Source organism: Rhodnius prolixus, unplaced genomic scaffold (genome assembly GCF_049639745.1).
Source record: "Rhodnius prolixus isolate KJV_2025 unplaced genomic scaffold, Rpr scaffold_16, whole genome shotgun sequence".
Classification (NCBI taxonomy): domain Eukaryota; kingdom Metazoa; phylum Arthropoda; class Insecta; order Hemiptera; family Reduviidae; genus Rhodnius; species Rhodnius prolixus.
Window position 1 is genome coordinate 3,620,377 of NW_027411616.1, and position 22,439 is coordinate 3,642,815.

Sequence of the window (22,439 nt, forward strand, 5' to 3'; positions counted from 1 at the left end):
TCTCAGAAGGCGTTTTCTAACCATTCAATGGAAGGTTTTGTACACGGGTCCCCGTTTCTATGATTTAAAACTCAAAATATTTTATTCAGTAAACTAGTTGTTAACATCTTCAAACACTTAGTAAACTATTAAGAACTACAAGTTCAGATTTTGTGTTATCATAATATTTACATCTAATAGTATTCATGACTCTCACCTATTGAACTTAATCTCCGTTGCAACTGAAACTGTTTTGCTGCAAGCCGCCACACATCTTATAACTTAAAACAAAATCCAGAAACTTGTCAATTTATTGGATTTGCCATCATAAACTGATAGCAATAAAATGTACCAATAATAAGAATTGGGAAATTCCTACTTTCAGGTTGTGCTATGGTAAAAAGTAAAAGATATTAAAAAATATAACCTATTTAAAATTCTAGAGAATCGCTCTTTTAAGCATTTACGTAAATGGCAATAATGTATAAAAATGTATTTATTTGTTAGTAATGAAATTTCTATAAGAATCAATGTTCAGGAAGCGAAAAATGTGCCTCTTACACTAATTGACCCTGACTCGGGGAGACGTGATTTGTTCACGTTGTGCTAAGCATTTTGAAATTTAGTGCAGTTAGTTGCTTCAGCATTGGACCAAGTTAGTTGTTTGAATGTTAAAAATTACAAGAGGTCCTGTAAAGCAGTAGAATCATAAAAAGAAAGAAGTCATAAGAAAAAACAAGTTACGATAAGAATTTTTTTAGGTAGTGTGAAGAAAATTTATAATTCACAAGATTAAGAGACGTATTTTTTTTCTTTCTACTCCTGTGGTCAGAATTTGTGTTTTGCGGAAACACGATATTGAACAGAATTTTCCTGATAGTGATCTAAGCGTTTAAGAATTGAATCGACGGAGGGACGTTGTTTCTTCGTTGTTTTGTTTGTTTTTTTTCTTTAGGTAATTGATTAGGTGAACCACCTTAACTTGTTCGAGCATTAGGTGAGTGAGGGAATCCATTGTAACTATAGTATGTTAATAAGTTGGAAAAAGCTTTAAATTTTTAAACAAATTAGCTTTTCACTTTCTTTTTTCATTCTTCCTCTGTAACTTCAGAGATAGCTGCTGAATGATTATGGAGAAAAGGAAACGTCTTACAAGTTTTACCTAGGGTTTATAGCACAGACCATTTTATTACGAGCCTCCCAATAAATAAACTAGTAGCAGTTTCTCAATGTTGTGGTTACAGATTGCTGAGCAGCTTATCTGCGCTCATTGTAATGTGGCCATATGACATAACGTATCAGCAATAACGAGGCGATGCAAGTACTACAGGTATGATGCGGAAATAGGCATCAGAAAGCAATAAGGATTCCTCTTTCTTCTTTTAAGCAGACTTTCCCCTTTTTTCTGAAGACTCATTATTTCTCCGACTAATTCATTTCTAATCATAGTTAGTTCGAATGGTGAGAGCAATGAATCCTGTTTAGCCAACTCTTCATCACGAATCATTTTCATATACTCCGTAATCAGCCGGAATTGTAAAACGACACGTTTAAACAAAAATATTGAAATATTTTTTCAGTAAATGTGGTATATTTGAAGAACACAAGAGTATAATTGAAGCTTACAAAGTTGTCGAAACGGAAAAATATCACGAAAATGAATATTTTGTTAGATGCGTACCGTACATTGCAAATCTTATAGAACGAAAGGTAAGCATTTATTAGGATGAATCAGTCACCAAAAATAATGAACAGTTCGCATTTAAGTTATTCGTCACGAGATGCTGAACAATAACTTAAGATTGAGGTAATGTTTTATTTTTATTTTATACTAGCTGTACCCGTCCACGCATTGCTGTGGCTCAGTCTGGTTAAATGGAAAAGAATGAAATGAGAAAGCGCACGTTTCTAATCTGTTTAATTCGCATTGCGTTTAAGTATACCATATTTTTGTTGTTACATTGTCTGTGCAGTTATAGAAATTTTCTGGTTTTCCGACTTCAGAACACGCAACATATAATTGTCCATGTGAGAAACAATCCGTGTCTAGATCTAAACCGCACAATTCTAAAGATTGGTGCTGAGCTTTGATGGTGATTGCAAACGCCAATCGAATTGGGAATTGCAGTTTCTTAAATTGAAATAGCATATCCATTGGAATCATAGGAATGCGAGTGTAGGGGACGGAATTGTGGTTTTGGTGAATTGTAATTATATTTTCTTTTAGAATTAAATTGTTATACATAGAGAATGTAACACGATACCTATAATGTAGTCTTAGAATGCATAGTCAGGAAGTTACTTTGAGCATTGTTCGCGCTGCCGACGGAATGGTGGGGGCCTAGAGAGTGGTGTGTGTGTGTGTAGGGTGTGTCTATGTGGGGCTGTGTGAGATGGGGTATGAGAGAAAAAAGGGAACAGAAAACAGAACAGTGAGTGTGACCGAAAGAAGTGGCTGGTGCTGAGTGCGAAAAACCCTGACGAAGACGAGAATATTTTTGGCGAGGAATGGGCAAGCTGCAGGTGTTGGCGGCGGGTAAGCCAAATCTGTCTTAAGGTCTTTGGGGTTACCACTCTCTGGTCCCGGTAGGCAGGGCGACGGGCGGTAAGGGGGAACTCCTGTTTTAGTAGTTGTTTTTGTATCATTATTAGTTAAGGGTTTTTATGTAAAATAATAAAGTTTTAAGTGTCGACCAGGTGTTCTTTTTTTTTAATTGAAACCCCGAGAGCCAAGGAGGGTTGGAGCATTACACGAGGAATGAGGATATCTTCACCTTAGAAATCCTGTCAAGATTGTTACTACGACCTCCCTCATTTTTTTTTTTTTTTTGCTAGCGGCGTGCAATTGCAAAGTTTTGGCTGGTTGATGTTTCGTAACATGATAATTTCAATTGCAGTACGTGCAGTGGCATCCCTGGCTATCGAGTGAATTTAAAAATTCTTTTGAATAATTAAGCGCTTATCTACTTCCACAGTGTTGATGGACTACCTCACTTTGAATGTTAGACTGAATAATATTCTAAAGTTTGTAGACGACTTAGTTCTTGGCTGCAAGAACAGCTCGTTCACTCAGCCAATCGTGATTCTTATAACTGGTTTGAATTTTGAAAAATACTTTTTCAACCAATTCTTTTTTTGACGTCACTAATTTGTGGGAAGTTAGTTTGTGTCAGTTCAACCGGCTTCTTTCCGTTCCAAATTTCCAGCAATTGATGTGAAAATATCTTAGCTGATCGATCGTTTTGCAGCTGGGCACGCATATTTGCTGTCAATTTTAATGTCATTACGTGTCACCACAAAGTAGAGTATTTCAGGCAAGCATTTATTTCGTCCGGTCATGTCGAACGAGAAATTACAGGTAATGTTTGCCTGAAACCTTCTTCAAGCAATATTAATGAATTCTAAATGGTCTGATGTTTCCACGCAAATCTTGCAAAGGTCGATCAAGAGCCTCAAGTGATTTTTTGTGCGCCATTGTGCATTCATCTCAAACAGTAAGTTATTAGTTTGCATACTTACAATAAGTTGGAGCATTACATTGGTGTCAGGTGTGCGGGGTTTTCGAAAATAACCCCGAACCCGAAGGTATTCGAAGAGTGTTCTATAATTATGTTATTTAAGCACGAAATGGAGGTTTTCGTAAAGGGTGAAATATCGGGTTATTGTTTAGTAATGTTTATTATCAATATTTAGGAAGTAAATAAAATAAAATAAAATAATCATAATAATGGTAGAAAAAAAAATTTAACAAATAATAGACAAGTTATCTTGGTATTACTGAATAAATAGAGAGCGATAGCAATAGTAGTAGTTGCGGGTGACGAGTGGGGCAGCTGACGTGTAAGTAGCGGACGGTCTTGAGTGGAGCCAACTTGGCCGGGCGCTTTTCGGCAGAAGGAACTACATTTCGGTGAATTGCATGCTTTGGAAATGTTGTACGTGAGGTTTTAATGAATTGCATGTTCAACGGCAATTCCAAAGCGGAATGAGCAGTTCTTCCACCTAGTAGCAATGTTGCAGCTATTCTGGGCGACGCAAGGGCTAAGGCTATGTTATTTTGGGATCGAATTGCTGCCAGAATCAATCTAATTAGGAACGTTTTACCGGTTCCTCCTGGCGCATCTGAGAATTACTCCAACCCCGTTGTTGAGAGTTTGCATAATTTGATCGTAAATGCCTTTCTGCTCAAGCGTTAGCTTGGGAATATTTGATTGCACATATGACAAAAGATCAACCGTGTTGTAATTTTGTTCACGACGCAATTCTTCATCGTACAAAGCAACAGCAGATTGGTGATGACATTCCCAATTGATTGAGAACTCGCTTCGTTGTTACACTCCTGCTGAGTAAACCATGTTAATATTTGAATTTTTCTTTCGAATACGAAGGAAAACTTCTTCAGCCATGTGCGATTTATTTTTCTCCCATTGTTGGATATTGCACGAATTTGATTTGGATTTGAATTTGATCTGCGTGATGCACGCGTCCTTAATGTATACATCCAGTGTCGTTCGTTCTCCAATAAATTGTGATCTTGTCATGTACTGCGGAAAGTGGCGTGTGTAGCGTTGTTGGCAATCCTCAAAGAATTGAGAAAAAACCGGGCACATTTACCAACGGCATGCGAAGAAAGAAGCATTCATCTTGATTGGAATGCACGGTGTACAGTCAGCCTTTCGTAGGATTTATTAGATGTCACAGGTTCTTATGCTGGCCATTTCATTTGTAACAATGTTTGGGTGAATAGAAGAAGAAGACATGTCTTTATTACTAAAATTTAGTATATTAAAACTGTCCGGTAGGACAGTTGTATAAGGGTTGACCATCAAAAACTGCACGAAAAAGCGTAACGTTGAAAAACACCCAACTTTGACAATTTTTTTCTCTTTTTCTATAAAAGATAAAATTCCCAAATTTTCTTTATAATAAAGGGCAAATCCTCTTTTATAACTGTAATTTTTTTGCAACCACCCAGATCTAATAGGTTTCGAGAAAAAAGTTGCCAAAAATGAGCAAAAACGGCTTTTTCAAAAAATGTTCTTGTTCTTGTTCTTCTTGTTGTTCTTGTTGTTACCTTTTTTGTAAACAACGTAGCGCCAAAACGCGTGAACCGATTTTCATGAATGAGGTGTCATTCGATTCAATATTTTATGTAGATGTGCCTTTTGGGGGTCCCGACGCTGTACATCGAATGGGAGAGGAGTTAGCCCCCTTTATGTAAGGCCCCCTCCAAAATTATTATTACTAATTACTCTGTAAATCTTGGCCCGATTTTGATAAAATTTGTTAGGATGATAGGGTTAGGGCTCCCCTACGTAACATTAAAGCGGCGATCAGCTCTTACACTTGTTAAGGGGAAGTATAGCAATCGTTTCAAATTATCGACACGTGAACCGATTTTTATGAATGAAGTGTCATTCGAATCGAAATTTTTTACAGATTTGCACTTTAAAAGTCTCGGCACCGTGCCTCATAAGGAGGGGAGTTTGCCCCACCCAAATAAGGCCCTTTCTAAAACTATTATTACCAATATTTCTATAACGCTTAGTCCGATTTTGATAAAATTCAGCTCGAATAAGTGGTTAAAGCTCCTCTACGTTGCTGATTCTCTTGCTCCTACTAAGAGAAAGTACTGCGATCGTTTAAATTATCAATGAGTGAACCGATTTAAATCAATGAATTGTTCGATTAAAAAATCTTTGCCTCTTTGCCTTTTAGGGAGAAGTACTGCAATCCTAGTTTATTTTTCTTACTCCTCTTAAAAGGAAGTACTGAAATCGCAGTTTAATTTTGCTATTTACGTACAAATACCTTCCTATGGTATTCAAAACGCTTTCTCAAAAAAATTGTTATTGAGGATGGTTTGGGAGCCGCAACTACAATCATTTTTTAAAAAGATCTCTCCAGTGGTAGTTAACACCTTATCAGGTTATAATGATAGAATTGCTTATTCCAAATTTTAAAAAAATCTGTAAAGCAGATATGTAACTTTGTAAAATAGACAAAAAGGAAAATCTATCCAAAAGGTACAAAAATCTCCTTAACAAAAACTTACAGTTTAAAATGTTAAGTATAAGGGTTGATTAAACGCCAAAAGGTACACAAATCAGCGAGTACCCAACATTTCATTAATACCTCATTAATATTTAAGTAATTCTACTGCATTAATTTTCATTAATAAGTTATTTTTTAGATTTTATTAGATATCACAGACCCTTATGCTGGCCACTTCATTTATATTATTTTTTTGTTATAATTATGATAAATCACATATACGTACATGCATGTTAAAGTAGAAAAAGACAAAGTTAGAGTAGGCTACTGTCTTGAATTCGTCTTACCGAAATATTCGTGAGCACAATTAACACACAGTTAATAACAAGTAGATTATTAAACAATAATTATTCATTTCTCTATTGTAATTTAATTTAGTCCCCCTAATTTTACTTATAGTAAAATACTGGAATAATTAGCTGTCCTAAATATATGCATATCTTATTTACTTTATATTACATATATACAACATTGTGGGAAGAACACCTAGATGGAGAATGTAATTGAAGAAAACTATATTATTTGCGATAAAGCCAGATAATTATTACCTATTATTATAAACGTTTGACTACTTCATAAAATAACAATTACTTTAATCAAAGAATGAACTTAAACCGACGATTTTTATTTAAGAAATAAAAATAAATAAATAAAATAAACAAAATCATTGATGTTTGTTGGTGTAAGCATTTTTTTAAACAAGGTTTTGAATTTTTTAGCCTCATATTTTTATTTTATTTTTTATAACGTTTTTCTTTTTAACCTGTAATTAATAGTTTGATTATTATTAAAACTGTCCGGTAGGACAGTTGTATAAGGGTTGACCATCAAAAACTGCACGAAAAAGTGTAACGTTGAAAAACACCCAACTTTGACAATTTTTTTCTATTTTTCTATAAAAGATAAAATTCCCAAATTTTCTTTAAATCTTACTCCAAACCCTCCTTTATAACTGTAATTTTTTTGCAACCACCCAGATCTAATAGATTTCGAGAAAAAAGTTGCCAAAAATGAGCAAAAACGGCTTTTTCAAAAAATGTTCTTGTTCTTGTTCTTCTTGTTGTTGTTGTTGTTCTTGTTGTTCTTGTTGTTACCTTTTTTGTAAACAACGTAGCGCCTAAACGCGTGAACCGATTTTCATGAATGAGGTGTCATTCGATTCAATATTTTATGTAGATGTGCCTTTTGTGGGTCTCGGCCCTGTACATCCAATGGGAGAGGAGTTAGCCCCCTTTATGTAAGGCCCCCTCCAAAATTATTATTACTAATTACTCTGTAAATCTTGACCCGATTTTGATAAAATTTGGTAGGATGATAGGGTTAGGGCTCCCCTCCCTAACAATAAAGCGACGATCTGCTCTTACACTTGTTAAGGGGAAGTATAGCAATCGTTTCAAATTATCGACACGTGAACCGATTTTCATGAATGAAGTGTCATTCGAATCGAAATTTTGTACAGATTTGTACTTTAAAAGTCTCGACGCTATGCCTCATAAGGAGGGGAGTTCGCCCCACCCAAATAAGGCCCTTTCTAAAACTATTATTACCAATATTTCTACAAAGCTTAGTCCGATTTTGATAAAATTTAGCACGAAGAAGTGATTAAAGCTCCTCTACGTGGCTGTGAAGTGCCATCATGCTCTTACACCTACTAAGAGGAAGTACTGCAATCGTTAAAATTATCAATGAGTGAACCGATTTACATCAATGAATTGTCGTTCGATTCAAAATCTTTGCCTTTTAGGGAGAAGTACTGTAATCGCAGTTTATTTTTCTTGCTCCTCTTAAAAGGAAGTACTGAAATCGCAGTTTAATTTTGCTATTTACCTACAAATACCTTCCTATTTTATTCAAAACGCTTTCTCAAAAAAATGGTTATTGAGGATGGTTTGGGGACCGCAACTATAACCATTCTTTAAAAAGATCTCTCCAGTGATAGTTACGGTTCCGATTTAACACCTTATCAGGTTATAATGATAAAATAGCTTATTCCAAATTTTAAAAAAATCTGTAAAGCAGACGTAACTTTGCTAATAGACAAAAAGGAAAATCTATCCAAAAGGTACAAAAATCTCCTTAACAAAAACTTACAGTTTAAAAAGTTAAGTATAAGGGTTGATTAAACGCCAAAAGGTACACAAATCAGCAAGTACCCAACATTTCATTAATACTTCATTGATATTATTTAAGTAATTTTACCGCATTAATTTTCATTAATATTTTTTAAGAATTTATTAGATGTCACATACCCTTATGCTGGCCAGTTCATTCATAATAGTTATAATTGTGATAAAATGTATATTATATCTTCGTATAAATAGGTACTTTATTTTAACTCTATTCCAAATTATTCTTCTGATTTCTCTTTAATGTGCCCTTTATTCTGAAGTTGTCACATATACATGCATGTTAAATTAGAAAAAGACAAATTTAGAGTCGGCTACTGTTTAAATTTGAATCACGGAGGATTTAAAACAATATTTCATTCTTGAATTCGTCTTACCGAAATATTCGTGAGGACAAATAACACACAGTTAATAACAAGTAGATTATTCAACATTATTTATTCATTTCTCAATTGTAATTTAATTTAGTTCCCCTAATTTTACTTATAGTAAAATACTGGAATAATTAGCTGTCCTAAAAATATGCATATCTTATTTATTTTATATTACATATACACAACATTTGGGATGAATACCTAGATTGAGAATGTAATTGAAGAAAACTATATTATTTGCGATAAAGCCAGATAATTATTATCTATTATTATAAACGTTTGACTACTACATGTAATAACAATTACTTTAATCGAAGAATGAACTTAAACCGACGATTTTTATTTAAAAATAAAAATAAAAATGATGAAAATGGCCAGCATAAGGGTATGTGACATCTAATAAATTCTTAAAAAATATTAATGAAAATTAATGCGGTAAAATTACTTAAATAATATCAATGAAGTATTAATGAAATGTTGGGTACTTGCTGATTTGTGTACCTTTTGGCGTTTAATCAACCCTTATACTTAACTTTTTAAACTGTAAGTTTTTGTTAAGGAGTAAATAACTAGATATTACAGTCAATCTACAGTGCTACTTGAACATATATTTTGTGGACGAAAATGGCCAGCATAAGGGTCTGTGATATCTAATAAAATCTAAAAAATAACTTATTAATGAAAATTAATGCAGTAGAATTACTTAAATATTAATGAGGTATTAATGAAATGTTGGGTACTCGCTGATTTGTGTACCTTTTGGCGTTTAATCAACCCTTATACTTAACATTTTATACTGTAAGTTTTTGTTAAGTACAATATTTACATTATAAAAAAAAAAAAACTTTTTTCTTTACATCTTTCAAAATTTAAAGAACTGCTGAAATTAAAAAATCACAAAAAGAACATAAAAACTTAATGTATACAAAATAAAGACAAAAACACTTGGTCCAAGACCGTCAGTGTGGGGTCTGGGGAAAATTCTAATTAATATTTAAAAATAAAAATTGTAAAATAAAAAGTATACACATCTGGATTATACAATCTTTCAATAAATTTGAATTTACAGAATTTATGACTTGAATAATAAAAATAAAAATAACTATTGATTTACTTGTCTAAATTCAGTGTTCATTAAGAGATTGGTGAAGGTTCAAATCATTATTATTGCTATTAACATCTCCGTTATTAATGGAGTTATGTAAGAAAGTGAAGAGAGGTTAGGAGGGATGGCATACTGTGCCTTAGGAGAGACCTAAGAGCTCATCAGTTTTAATCTAAGGGCAAAGGCTGAGCCAATAAAGTTTGCCAATGCTAGCCAATTTCTACCATTTAGGAACTCTAAAACAGCTGCACTGGAAAAGGAAGAGGTGCCAAGCCACTTTGTACAAAGACTACCGAATACCGGACACACCACTAGGAAATGGTCTTCAACTTCCTCTCGGTTACACAGCGTACACTTTGTATCGGAAGTCTTGAAACGTTTGTAATTAAGCGGCAAAACATCTGCCCTTGCTTTAAAAATCCACCTTGCCTTATAAAGTTGAAGATCATTGTTCAGATAGGAATTGTTTCCCAAATCGAACAAGAGCTCACAGTAAAGCGAAGAGAAGCTAGTCTCTAAAGTTTTTTGCAGAGCTTGCTTTTTAAGATATTTCCTAAGCTCGTTAGTTAGCAATATAAAGCTATTCCTCCATAGATCAGTGTCATTAAAGTTGTCTAAGTTCAGATTTACCTCCAAATTTACCTTTTCTGCATATCTGTTAACTTCTTTTAACCAGGATAGATTTCTTTTAATTACTTCCCTGGTCAAAATTTTTGGGTATCTGTAATTTGGGAGATCAAGAATTTTGAGAATATATTTAAAGTGGAGTTTAAGAGTATAAATAAACACAGGTGACAGGCTTGTTTCAGTGCAAATAAAGGCGGAGGAAGTGTATTTGGGTACTCTGAATAACTTTTTGATAAAGAAATACAGCAACTTTTCTACCTCATCGAAACGCTGCCAACCCCAGACCTGCGCCCCATAACAGAGTACAGATCTGCTGACGCTGTTAAAAATTCGGACTTTGACAGGGTAGGAGATGTCATTGTTCTCGATCAACTGAAACCAGACAGCATTTAAACTTGCTTTCGCTTTAGATAATTTATTTTTTAAATGTTTGCCCATGGACAGGGAGGGAGTAAGTGTGATTCCTAAATATTTGTAATAATTCACGACATCAACACTTTCTCCTCTAAAAGACCATCTTTCATTTTTTGCCGGCCTACCGCCATTGCGAAAGACCACCACTTTTGACTTTTTCAGATTTAATCTAAGATTCCACAAGAGACAATATTGACCCAAGTGATCAATCATTAACTGCAGGGCCAAGGGATGGGAAGCCAACAGAACGACGTCGTCGGCGTAGGCTAACAATTTAATCTTACAATCACTAACCAAGACTCCTCCTCCCAAATCGTCAATGATGTCATTTATAAATAAACTAAAAAGAATTGGGCTCAACAAGCAGCCTTGTTTTACACCCATTTCTGTATAGAATTCGGGAGAGAGTCCGTCCTTACACCGAACAGAGGCTGTGGTATCCTGTAGCAAGTGTTTTATCCTTGTTATTATTTTGGTTGATAACCCTAGAGAGAATAATTTATAAATTAAACTGTACCTGTCGATTGTGTCAAACGCCGAAGCGAAATCTATAAAAAAGGCGAACACTTTTTGTTTTTTCGTACATAACTGTAATTTAATTAAACTAGTTAAATTGAAGATGTTGTCAATAGTGGAGTAGTTTGGCCTAAATCCAGCTTGAAATTCTTGTAGGATATTTTTATTATTTGACCATTCTGTTAATCTTTGCAGAATTAAACCTGAGTATATTTTGCTAATTGTATTAATAAATGAAATGCCCCTATAGCTGGAGGGTTGATCTTTATTACCTTTCTTGAATAATGGGAAGGCAATAGATTTTTTGAAAGAAACAGGTACCTCACCACTATCGAATATTCTATTAAAAACTATTACGAGCTTTTCCAGAAAATCTAATGACGCGTGTTTAGAAAATTTATAGGATATTCTATCAACTCCCGTGGCTTTGTTATCCTTAGAGTTATTTAAAACGGATTGTAAATCCTTCAAATTAAAAGGTCTGTCTAGCGAATCATTCGTGTAGAACGGTTCTGCATACAACATCCTAGAGGAAATGTGACTAGAGTTATGTAAATTTTTAAAATACTCAAACCAATCCTAAGAAGAAATATTGCCCACTGCCCAGGATTTATTACCATTAAGCACCTTTACCAATCTCCAAAATTCTTTACTATCTGTAAGCGCGGAGGGCTTACACCCAGATGCAGAGAGGAAAGTGAGCGTAAACGCAGTTTAAGAATCGATAAGTGACCGAGGTTGACACCGCGACAAAGTAACGCAAATAAGATAGATGAAATACTTAAAAGAAATATAGAAAAGAGAAGGGTAAGAATGCACTTACCTTTGAGGCAATGTGGATGAAGGTACTCAGTCTCAGCTTGATGATGAAGGTGATGCTGTTGAGGGGATGGCGAAGAAAGAAAACGGAAGAAAGGTGTGTGCTTGTTTGAATGTGTATTGAGTGTGTGTGTGTGTGTGTTTTCAGCACAGAGATGCGTAGGAGGAAGTAAGGGCCATATAGGCGGAAACAGACCAGAAGTGATCCGTAGAAGGTTCTAGGAAGCGAAGATGGCTAGCGGTACAAGGGAAGGCGAAGCAGGTATTGAGCCCAGAAGTGCGAGAAGCGGCCGGTGATGATGTCTTGAAGCGGAAGTGCGGTAACAGTACTTGAAGCGAACAGCTGGAGCTTGCAGGCAGAACAGTGCTGTTGAGCGGGGCAATATCCAGAACGGCGGAAGCGACTAGAGGCGTTGTAAAGCAGGTATAGAGGCACATACAAACTTACTCTATCCGTGTCAAAGGCGTACTGAACTACAGCAGACGGAAAAACCCCACGGTTAAGAGAGAATAGAGAAGGGGAAGGTTGAAACCATGGGAACTGAGAAATAAACAAAACCACAAAATAGCAGAAAAATAAGATATTGGCGGCGACAACAAAGGAAAGATTAACGAAAAATAACGCGTACTACGAGAATTGGAATAAGGAGAGAGAGAGAGAGAGCAATAGAAACAGGCGAGATGGAGAACTGTCAAACGGTACCGCCAAGAAAGGATGGTACGCGGCGTAACATCCCGCCCGCCCTGAAGACTCGGCTTCAGTGATTACTGCGTGGGCAGGGGACACAGCTTTACTAAGGGTCGGCGGATGATGCCAGAAGGGGTTTTCACGTCGGCAACGCGGTTAATTGAATCCTCCAGGATGCAGGGCAACAATGCGCCCAAAAGGCCACTGGAGCGGAGGAAGATTATCCTGGTTGATGATGACAGTGGTACCAGGCTTGACGTCAGAGGCAGGCAGGAACCACTTTGATCGCTGCTGGAGCGTATGCAGGTATTCATTACGCCACCGTTTCCAGAGGTCCTGCTGGATGCGGTTAACAAGTTTCCACCTGGAGAGACGATTGGGATTTACCGCGGTGAGATCCTTCTCCGGAAGAGCAGTCAATGGACGAAACGCTAAGAAGTGCCCAGGGGTCAGTGGCTCGGGATCGGCTGGATCCGAAGAGACGGCGCAGAGCGGTCGGGAATTCAGAATGGCCTCGACTTGGGTCACCACTGTTAGCAATTCTTCATAGGTGAGGCGCTGATTCCCTATGAGGCGGGTTAGATGATGCTTGGCTGACTTTATTGCCGCCTCCCATAGACCGCCAAAATGTGGACTGGCAGGAGGAATAAAGTGCCAATCGATTCCCGCCGCAGTAGCAGCGCGACTTACGCTTGTTGATGTTGTGGGTTGTTAAGCAATCGACCCAGTTCACGAAGCTCATTGTGGGCGCTGACGAAGTTTGTGCCATTGTCAGAGAACATCTTTGAGGGCAACCCCCGTCGGGCAATGAAACGATGGAAGGCTGCTAGAAAGGGGGATGTGGAAAGTTCAGAGGTAATCTCGAAGTGCACCGTTTAGTGGCAAAACAGATGAAGGCAACAAGATAACCCTTGGTGGCACCGCGCAATCACGCGCTAGAGATGGCAAAGGGACCGGCAAAATCAACACCGGTCACCGTGAAGGCGGCAGCTGCGGAAGTGCGTTCGGGGGGCAATACCCCCATTGGTTGAATCACAGGGCGAGGTTTGGCGGTGAAGCATTTGTTGCATTTTCCGATACGGCGTCGGACCACGTTCCGGCCATCAAGGATCCAGTACTGGCGACGGATGAAAGAATGAGTGGCTAAGGAGCCAGCGTGAAGCAAGCGAAGATGAGAATCATCGATGATGAGTCAGGTGAGATGCTGATCCTTGGGCAACAGAATCGGATGACGAAAACCGTATGGCAGGGAGGCAGCGTTTAAGCGCCCGCCAACTCGCAGAAGACCTTCAGCATCGAGGAAGAGATTCAGTTGGCGGACTAAACGTAGCCGGGATTGCGGGTTCCGCGCTTCTTGTACCTCCTTAGCGAGGTGCCGGGTTTGCACAACACGGATGACCTGATGAAGCGCGTGTCGCAGCTCTGCAGAGATTAGCCAGCCCTTACGAGGAGCGGAAGGATTCTTGCAGTTAAACGCGAAGCGCAGGCAATACGCAGTGATGCGTTGGAGGTGAAGCAATGATGAGAACTGCGAAATGATATCGTCTTCAGGAGCAGTGGTGACTAGTGACAAGCTGACCTGTGGTTTAGCTTCTTGGGAGATCGCGGTTGGATCCGAGGATGCGCGGAGGTTAGGCCAGGTATCCGGAGGATCCCCGAGCCAGACCGGTCCGTTCCACCATAGGGAGTGGCATTGTAGTTGATGAGGGGCGACGCCTCGAGAGGCGCAGTCAGCGGGGTTGTCTGCGCAAGATACGTGGCGCCAAGACTGCAAGGGTATGAGGTCTTGGATGTCAGCGACCCGATTACCCACAAAGGTTTTCCAACGGTGACTTTCGCCACGTATCCAAACCAGAGTGACCGTGGAGTCACAAAAAGCAACTACTGGAGCTTCGAGACAGACAAGCATGCGAGTGCGCACAGCGTGCATCAATTTGGCTAGGAGATGGGCTCCGCAAAGTTCGAGGCGTGGCAATGATTACGTTTTATTAGGAGCAACTTTAGATTTAGCCGTCAACAGTTGCACTTCAGCGGGGCCCTGGCCGGAAGAGGTGCGTAAATAGACGACGGCGGCATAACCTGATTCGGAAGCGTCGCAAAACCCGACCAAATGATGTTGGGCGAGTGGAGCAGGGTCAGGCAGCATTCGGGGTATCCGGATGCGTCCCAGCTCGGGAATTTGCTGCTGGAACGCGTGCCAGGGTTCCACTAGCTCAGGGGGGAGTCTCTGGTCCCAGCCTACCTGAAGCCGGCAAAGATCCCGGAAGAATATCTTTGCCCTAAAAGTGACGGGTGTCAGCCACCCGAGAGGATCAAAGATCCGCGCCATTTGGCTGAGAATTGTTCGTTTGGTAAGCGCGGTCTCGGAGAGACGAACAGCGTAAAAGAAGTTGTCTGAGGCGGGGTTCCATCCTAACCCTAAGATCTTAAGTATTGGATCTCGATCCAAGCATAGGGGATCTTCAGAAGCAGTGGGGCGGCAATGATCCGCGGGCAGATCTTGTAGAAGGGCAGGGCAGTTTGATGCCCACTTACTTAGCTCAAAGCCGCCCGCCATGAGGAGTCGCTAAAGCTGAGAACGAAGTTCCTGCGCCCGTTCCTCCGACGATGCACCGGTAAGTATGTCGTCGACATACACCTCGTGAAGCAGAGTAGTCTTGGCTAAGGGGTATTGATCCCCTTCATCCGACGCGAGATAAGGCGCGGAAGAGACGCCATAAGTGACGGTATTTAAGCGGAAGGCCTGAACGGGTTCCTGAGCGGAGAACCCCCAAATAATGCGCTGGTAGTCGCGATGCTCAGGGGTCACAAGGATCTGGCGATACATCTGCCTTATGTCCGCCGTGAATACTACGCGGTGCATCCGGAAGCGCATCAAGAGAGTGGCGATGTCCGCCTGGAGTTTAGGACCAACATGGAGAAGGTCATTAAGAGAGTGGCCATTGGAGGAAGCGCAGGATGCATTGAAAACCACCCGCAGCTTGGTAGACGGGTCGCCAGGGCGGTGAACGGCATGATGCGGGATGTAGAAGGGCGTAGCGGAAGATGTTTCATCCAACGATGCAGGTTCCATGTGGCCCTGCTCCAGGTAGTCTCGCATAAACTCTGTGTAGGCGTCGCGAAGCGAGAGGTTGCGAAGTAAGCGTTTCTCCAACCGCATGAACTGGTGTGTGGCAACGCTAAGAGAGACCCCCAACTCATGGGAGCGAAACGGAAGAGCGACTACATAGCGGCCAGTGGAAGTGCGGGCGGTGGATTGCGTGAACATGCGTTCACCTTCGCGTTCATCAGCAGTGAGCGGGAGGTTCTCCGGAACCTTGTCTAGATCCCAGAACCGTCGCACAAGGCATGTAAGCTCTTCTTCTTCTTCATCTTGAGCGGACAAGAAGGTAGAAGTTGAGGTGCGGCTGCACAATGAACGCCTTTACTCAGTGTGGCCGGAGCCTCGGTCTCAGCGGTTTCCTCCGAAGCCTCGCCCGGAGACACAGGTGTCAAGAGGTTGGAAGGCCGAGTCACCGACTCAGGACGAGCCCTCGCCCGAGAACGAAGCCGGTTCGCGGGAGGCGGAAGAATAAACCGTACTCTCTTCGGTCTGAGAGTAGGCTGATAAGGACCATAGAGGACCCAGCCAAGCGTGGTGTTAAATGCGGCCGGGGCGCGGGGAGTGCGATGGATATGTCCGGAGCGAAGCAGGCACGGGAGGATATCGTTACCTAGTAGAATCTCAACCTCCCGCGGCTGATTGAAGGCCAGGTCGGCCAAAGGCAAACGGCGGAGATGTGGCCATTCTCCGAGGTAAGGCATTTGCGGAGTGGGAGGAACGATGCTGTCCAAGACTGTGGCATGTACCACCAAGAGAGGAGGATCAGCGTGATGCATGAGCGTGAAAGTGGTGCGATAGCGCGACCGTAAGGGTGTATTTGATCCCAGGGTCAGCAAATCAGTATCAGCACGAAACAGCGGTGATCCCAACCGCTGGGCGCAGCGGAGTGTGATAAAGGTTTGATGACTGCCGGAATCGAGCAGAGCGCGAATGATGCACTGGCGTCGCTCGTGGCAAAGGTGGATATTTGCGGTAGGCATGAGGACAGAAGTGGGGACTGGAGTCACGTTGACAGAGAAGCAAGGCGGAGGAAACCGTCAACAAGAAGACGACTGCGACATCCGAGTTCGTACGTGACCGCGGGTGGCAGCGGGAATCGAATCTTCTCGGTTAGGCAGCGGGGAAGGAGATTGCGGTGGGGAAGGGCAGTTAGCCCACGTGAGGTGGGTCAAAGGAGAGAGGGGGCGCGCCGTCGTCAAGGCCTGAGGTGAGGGTGTCCGTCGTGAAGAAGAAGAGGTAGGGCGCAGAAACAGGGATAGAGAAGATGGAGATCGCTTTTCCTCAGGTGGCGGCGACGCCGGTTCAGTTGGAGTAATCTCGGTTCGGCGGTCCAAATGGACCAGCGTGTGGTGCGCTTCCCCGCAAAAGCCGCATCGATGAAGAGAGCGGCACGCAGAAGTTCGATGCACCGCGGATAGGCAATTTTGGCATAATGCAACATGATCAACGTACTCGCGGCGATGCGGCACCTATAGGGCCTTGAATCCTAAACACTGACGGATGGAGTGCTTGCCTTTGCAGTATTCACAGGTATAAACTTTCTGCGCTGAGGGTAGGGGGGCCGAGCTTGGCATTCGCGTGGTAGTAGAAGCCGCAAACTTCGCGGGGGGCGTAAGGGGCGACGATGGCCGAGACTGGGCCCGTGCGGGTGAACGCGGCTTGCGATATGGAGGAGTAGCGCAGGGGTTAGGCGGGGCAACCTGTAGGGTATGTAGAGTGTCGCGCAAGAACGCCTTGAGGTGCCTCACCGTGGGGAATTCTACACCCACGTGGGCATTTTAAAACTGGCGAGCCAGCAGCGCGAAGACCGGCTAAATCTGGGGCCTGAATCTCAAGCAGGGCTTCCGCACAAGCCACGTAGCAGCTGGATATGTTCCACAGATGGTGTGGCAGTTGGAGAGGGCATATCTAGAAGCTTGAATAACAGTTGCTGCGCGAGCTGCCGGCGGTTGTCATAGGCGTGGAGCAGCGTAGCCCAAGCCGTCCGTAACTGCCCCTTCCCCAAGGGGATATGCTGAATGGTAGTTCGAGCTTCGCCTTGCAGGGCACTGCGTAAGTAGTGTAAGCGTTCGACGTCAGAAAGATCCGATTGGTTTGCCACCAGAACAGTGAAGGAGTCTCGAAACGTGACCTAATGCCGAAAATTCCCATCGAACTGAGGAAGCGGAATCTGCGGAAGGCGAGCAGCGGGGAAATGAGAAGTGGGGGAAGAGGAGGCGGGGCGGGCTTCCGCTAGCGTGTTCACAAGGTGACGGTGTAGATCTCTCACCTGCTGAACCTCGCCCAACAACATTTCCTCAGTGAGGCCGTCAGGGGGTGAGTCCGCCTCAAGATATGCATCAGCTCGCCTCTGAAAGGCGGCGATGTCATCATCAATAAGGCTACGCAATGACGCGATGAAGCATGAAGTCATCTCAGCGTCCTTGGCTCGCTGAAGGAAGGGCTCCAGATGGCGATTTAAAGCCATTTTAGCTCCGCTAATTAAGCGGGTAAATGCGGCAGAGGATAAGGCACCTGCATTGCCCTTTCCCCTTTTTGGCCCCATAGAAGCAGTTAATTGAGCAGAACTCAATATGCGGAAAAAGTGGACTGTATAGAATGCATATGCGTTATATCCGGCCCGGAGGACCAAAATGTAAGCGCGTAGGGCTTACACCCAGATGCAGAGATGAAAGTGAGCGTAAACGCAGTTTAAGAATCGATAAGTGACCGAGGTTGACACCGTGACAAAGTAACGCAAATAAGATAGATGAAATACTTAAAAGAAATATAGAAAAGAGAAGGGTAAGAATGCACTTACCTTTGAGGCAATGTGGATGAAGGTACTCAGTCTCAGCTTGATGATGAAGGTGATGCTGTTGAGGGGATGGCAAAGAAAGAAAACGGAAGAAAGGTGTGTGCTTGTTTGAATGTGTATTGAGTGTGTGTGTGTGTGTGTGTGTTTTCAGCACAGAGATGCGTAGGAGGAAGTAAGGGCCAAATAGGCGGAAACAGACCAGAAGTGATCCGTAGAAGGTTTCTAGGAAGCGAAGATGGCTAGCGGTACAAGGGAAGGTGAAGCAGGTATTGAGCCCAGAAGTGCGAGAAGCGGCCGGTGATGATGTCTTGAAGCGGAAGTGCGGTAACAGTACTTGAAGCGAACAGCTGGAGCTTGCAGGCAGAACAGTGCTGTTGAGCGGGGCAATATCCAGAACGGCGGAAGCGACTAGAGGCGTTGTAAAGCAGGTATAGAGGCACATACAAACTTACTCTATCCGTGTCAAAGGCGTACTGAACTACAGCAGACGGAAAACCCCCACGGTTAAGAGAGAATAGAGAAGGGGAAGGTTGAAACCATGGGAACTGAGAAATAAACAAAACCACAAAATAGCAGAAAAATAAGATATTGGCGGCGACAACAAAGGAAAGATTAACGAAAAATAACGCGTACTACGAGAATTGGAATAAGGCGAGAGAGAGAGAGCAATAGAAACAGGCGAGATGGAGAACTGTCAAACGGTACCGCCCAGAAAGGATGGTACGCGGCTTAACACTATCTTTTGTACAGCATAAGTTTTTTGCACAATTTAGATAAAAAAAATTTTTCTTCAGCGCACATAAGCTCTTATATTTATTATTAAGTACTAAATACAACACTTTATCACCATCATTGTTTGACTTTCTGAATGACCTAAGCTGCTTAAAACAATCAACCCTCAACTTATTACAAACTTTATCATACCAGGGTTTTCTCCAAATTGTTGGGGAACTAAAAATTTTGTTACCTTCAGCTGAGCTATTAATTATATCCGTCAGATAAAATACTTGCTCCTCCATGCCATTGCTTTCACAAATTACAAATTTTAAATAAAAGTCTAATTTATTTTGGTACTCAAGAAGATTCTGTTTGGACCAATTCAATTTTGGCAGCAGGGACAGAATATTATTTTGAAAATAAAAACATTGACTAACTACAAAAGAAATAATTAATGGCATGTGGTCAGAAAAAATTTGCTCATCAACTCTAAAATTATCAACAAATGGAATAGATTCATTAGTAACACAAGACAGAAGCCCCGGTCGCACCAACGAATGTGAACTCGCCTTTTAAGTCTTGACCACTCCTACCATTAAGTAACGTAAGCCCGAAATTATCAAGCAAATCGAGTAAATTTCTCCCGTTGGAATTGAAAACACTATCTTTAGAGCATCTATTCGTAGACAGAATCTTAGAGTTTAAATCAAAACAATGTTTTGAAATAATTTGCAGGTTTCCGATTCGAGCATTGAAATCTCCAACTAGACACATATTAATTGAATAATTTTCAGAGAAGTCCGAGTCCCAGCTAGTACAGTTAAGATAAACAGGACAGATATGTAAAGTATGCAACCCCATCTCAACCACCAACAAATTTTTACCCGAAACATTATAGAATGAAGCTGACTCCTTGGTGAAGCCATGAGATTTAATACCACACAGACGCCCGCCAGATGCTCTGCCAAACTTTGCTGTTCTTTTCGCCGGAATCCACAAAAGCTCAAACCCCGAGAAAATGCCATCAAATTCTGACATTCCATCTTGCTCGACGAAAGTTTCAAATAAAAGGAAAATATTGAAACTCTTAATATATGTAATAAAATCTCCAATTGAGCCAAAATTTATCCAAATCAGAGAACTTTAAACCACCAAACTGATAAAATTCATTCGGACACTAAAGACACGAAGTGAACTCTAGTAACAATAACACCAGACTCCCTTTTTGGGTGAATATAATCACAGAATGTGCATTATATCTCCATAAATAAGTAGGCACTATTTTTTAACTCTATTCTAAATTATTTGTCTGATTCATAAAGTACTACTAAGTCAAGCATTAAAAATACATAATAATTGATCTGACTTTATATTTAATCATGTAGTTTTCTATAACTACATTCTTAATCTAGGTGTTTTTCCCACTATGTTTGTATAACCAACACTACATTTGTCTTTTTTCTTCTTAAACGTGCATGTGTATGCGATTACTCAGAGTATATGGCATAATAAAGATAAATCAGAAGAATAATTTGGAATAGTTAAAATAAAGTGCCTATTTAATTAAGAAGATGTAATGTACAATTAATTATTATTTTCACATAAACATTATTATAAATGAAGAGCCAGCATAAGGGTCTGTGACATCTAATAAATTCTAAAAAACATTAATGAAAAGTTAATGCAGTAAAATTACTTAAAATAATATCAATGAAGTATTAATGAAATGTTGGGTAACTTGTTGATTTGTGTAACTTTTAGCGTTTAGTGAACCCTTATACTTAACTTTTTAAACTGTAAGTTTTTATTAAGGAGTAATTAATAAGCTATGTGCATTAATTTAACATAATTACTTTTTTATAGCAAAAAATTGATGAATTAGAGAAATGGACTTCGGCAAACATAAAAACGGTTGAGAAGCTGTTGGAACGTGATAAAGGCATATTAAGGATCAAGACTAGCATAATGGTTAAAGAAAAAAATCGTAAAGAGATGGATAAAGTGATCAAGAGACTGTCGAAAGTTAAAGATGAATACGATAGGGTAATAATAGTATAAATTACGTAGATGTGTAGACTTCTTGCTTTAAAGGAGATACGACTCTACAAAGGTTCAGAAATTAATTGTGACTCTTAGCATTGGATCGAACATTCCAAAAGTTTACAGATAGAAGGGCTACCCTAATTGCAAGGTTGAATTGCGAAAACTCCATGTATAATAGAAAAAACTCGCCAATTAACAGAACTCTCAAGTCCCAAAACATTATAAGTGCCAGATAGTATAAATAGATTCTCCTCAATCCGAAAGTAGAAGCGGGAAAACTCTATTAAATTTTGAAAAACTCGTTTATTTAGAGACCTAAAAAAGTAGTTACCGTCTTCTAGAAGTGCAAAAATAGGAAAAGGTATTTATAGAGATAGAAGAGTAATTTCCGTCTTTAGTGTTCCAAAACTAGACCAGTGCTAAATAAGAAAATTTTTATAACGCGGACAGGTAAAAGTCTCTGAGGGCCCGCCAAATTTTTCTATGGACCGGTGCCAGTCTGCCGGACCAGCGGTTTAGAAGTCTTCTCAATCATCTCTTATGGTGGGTCCCTTGTGGATAACCAATTCTGAAAACTTTTAGCCTTTTGAAGTACGTTACAGTTTCTCGGGAAATTTAACAGAACTCAAATATCATAGTTTTACATAACGTTAACAGCTACGTAACAGCTAACGTTAACAGTTTCTGTAACTCAACCAACCCGCAGAGCCACGCCCTGAAGAGGACAATATATTTGTCGAAACGTTGGCAAAAAGACGAGTTGTTGTATTTGACCGATTCCTCGCAAATCTTCCATCCTAAGCTTAACAATCTGCGGTCACGAAAACTATATATTCATATTTGTTAAAAGCTACTTTTCCTTAATCGGATTTTGTCATCTGGATTGAACGAATTTTCTAAATACTTTCGTCTGGTTAATTCTTTTGCTTATGCTTACTGATTGGAACTTGAAACGATGTTTTCCAATTACATTGGGCCTAAGTGCCCCATCATTGCATTAGCATCAAACCTAAAACTAAGTTCTTATCTTATGGTGGGTAGTAGAACAAATAATTTTATTTTTTTATTTTATGAGGC

At 40.4% G+C, this 22,439-nt stretch overlaps 1 protein-coding gene across 2 annotated transcripts in view; it reads left to right on the forward strand.

Moving 5' to 3' along the window:
- The window catches only part of LOC141457437 (uncharacterized), a 45,023-nt gene that overhangs the window by 1,398 nt on the left and 21,186 nt on the right, over positions 1–22,439 (forward strand). For both annotated transcript variants that reach the window (XM_074134426.1, XM_074134427.1), the window contains exons 2-3: positions 1,560–1,689; positions 21,183–21,362. In XM_074134426.1, the coding sequence (XP_073990527.1) occupies positions 1,560–1,689; positions 21,183–21,362 (310 nt within the window). The remainder of the gene's footprint in view (positions 1–1,559; positions 1,690–21,182; positions 21,363–22,439) is intronic.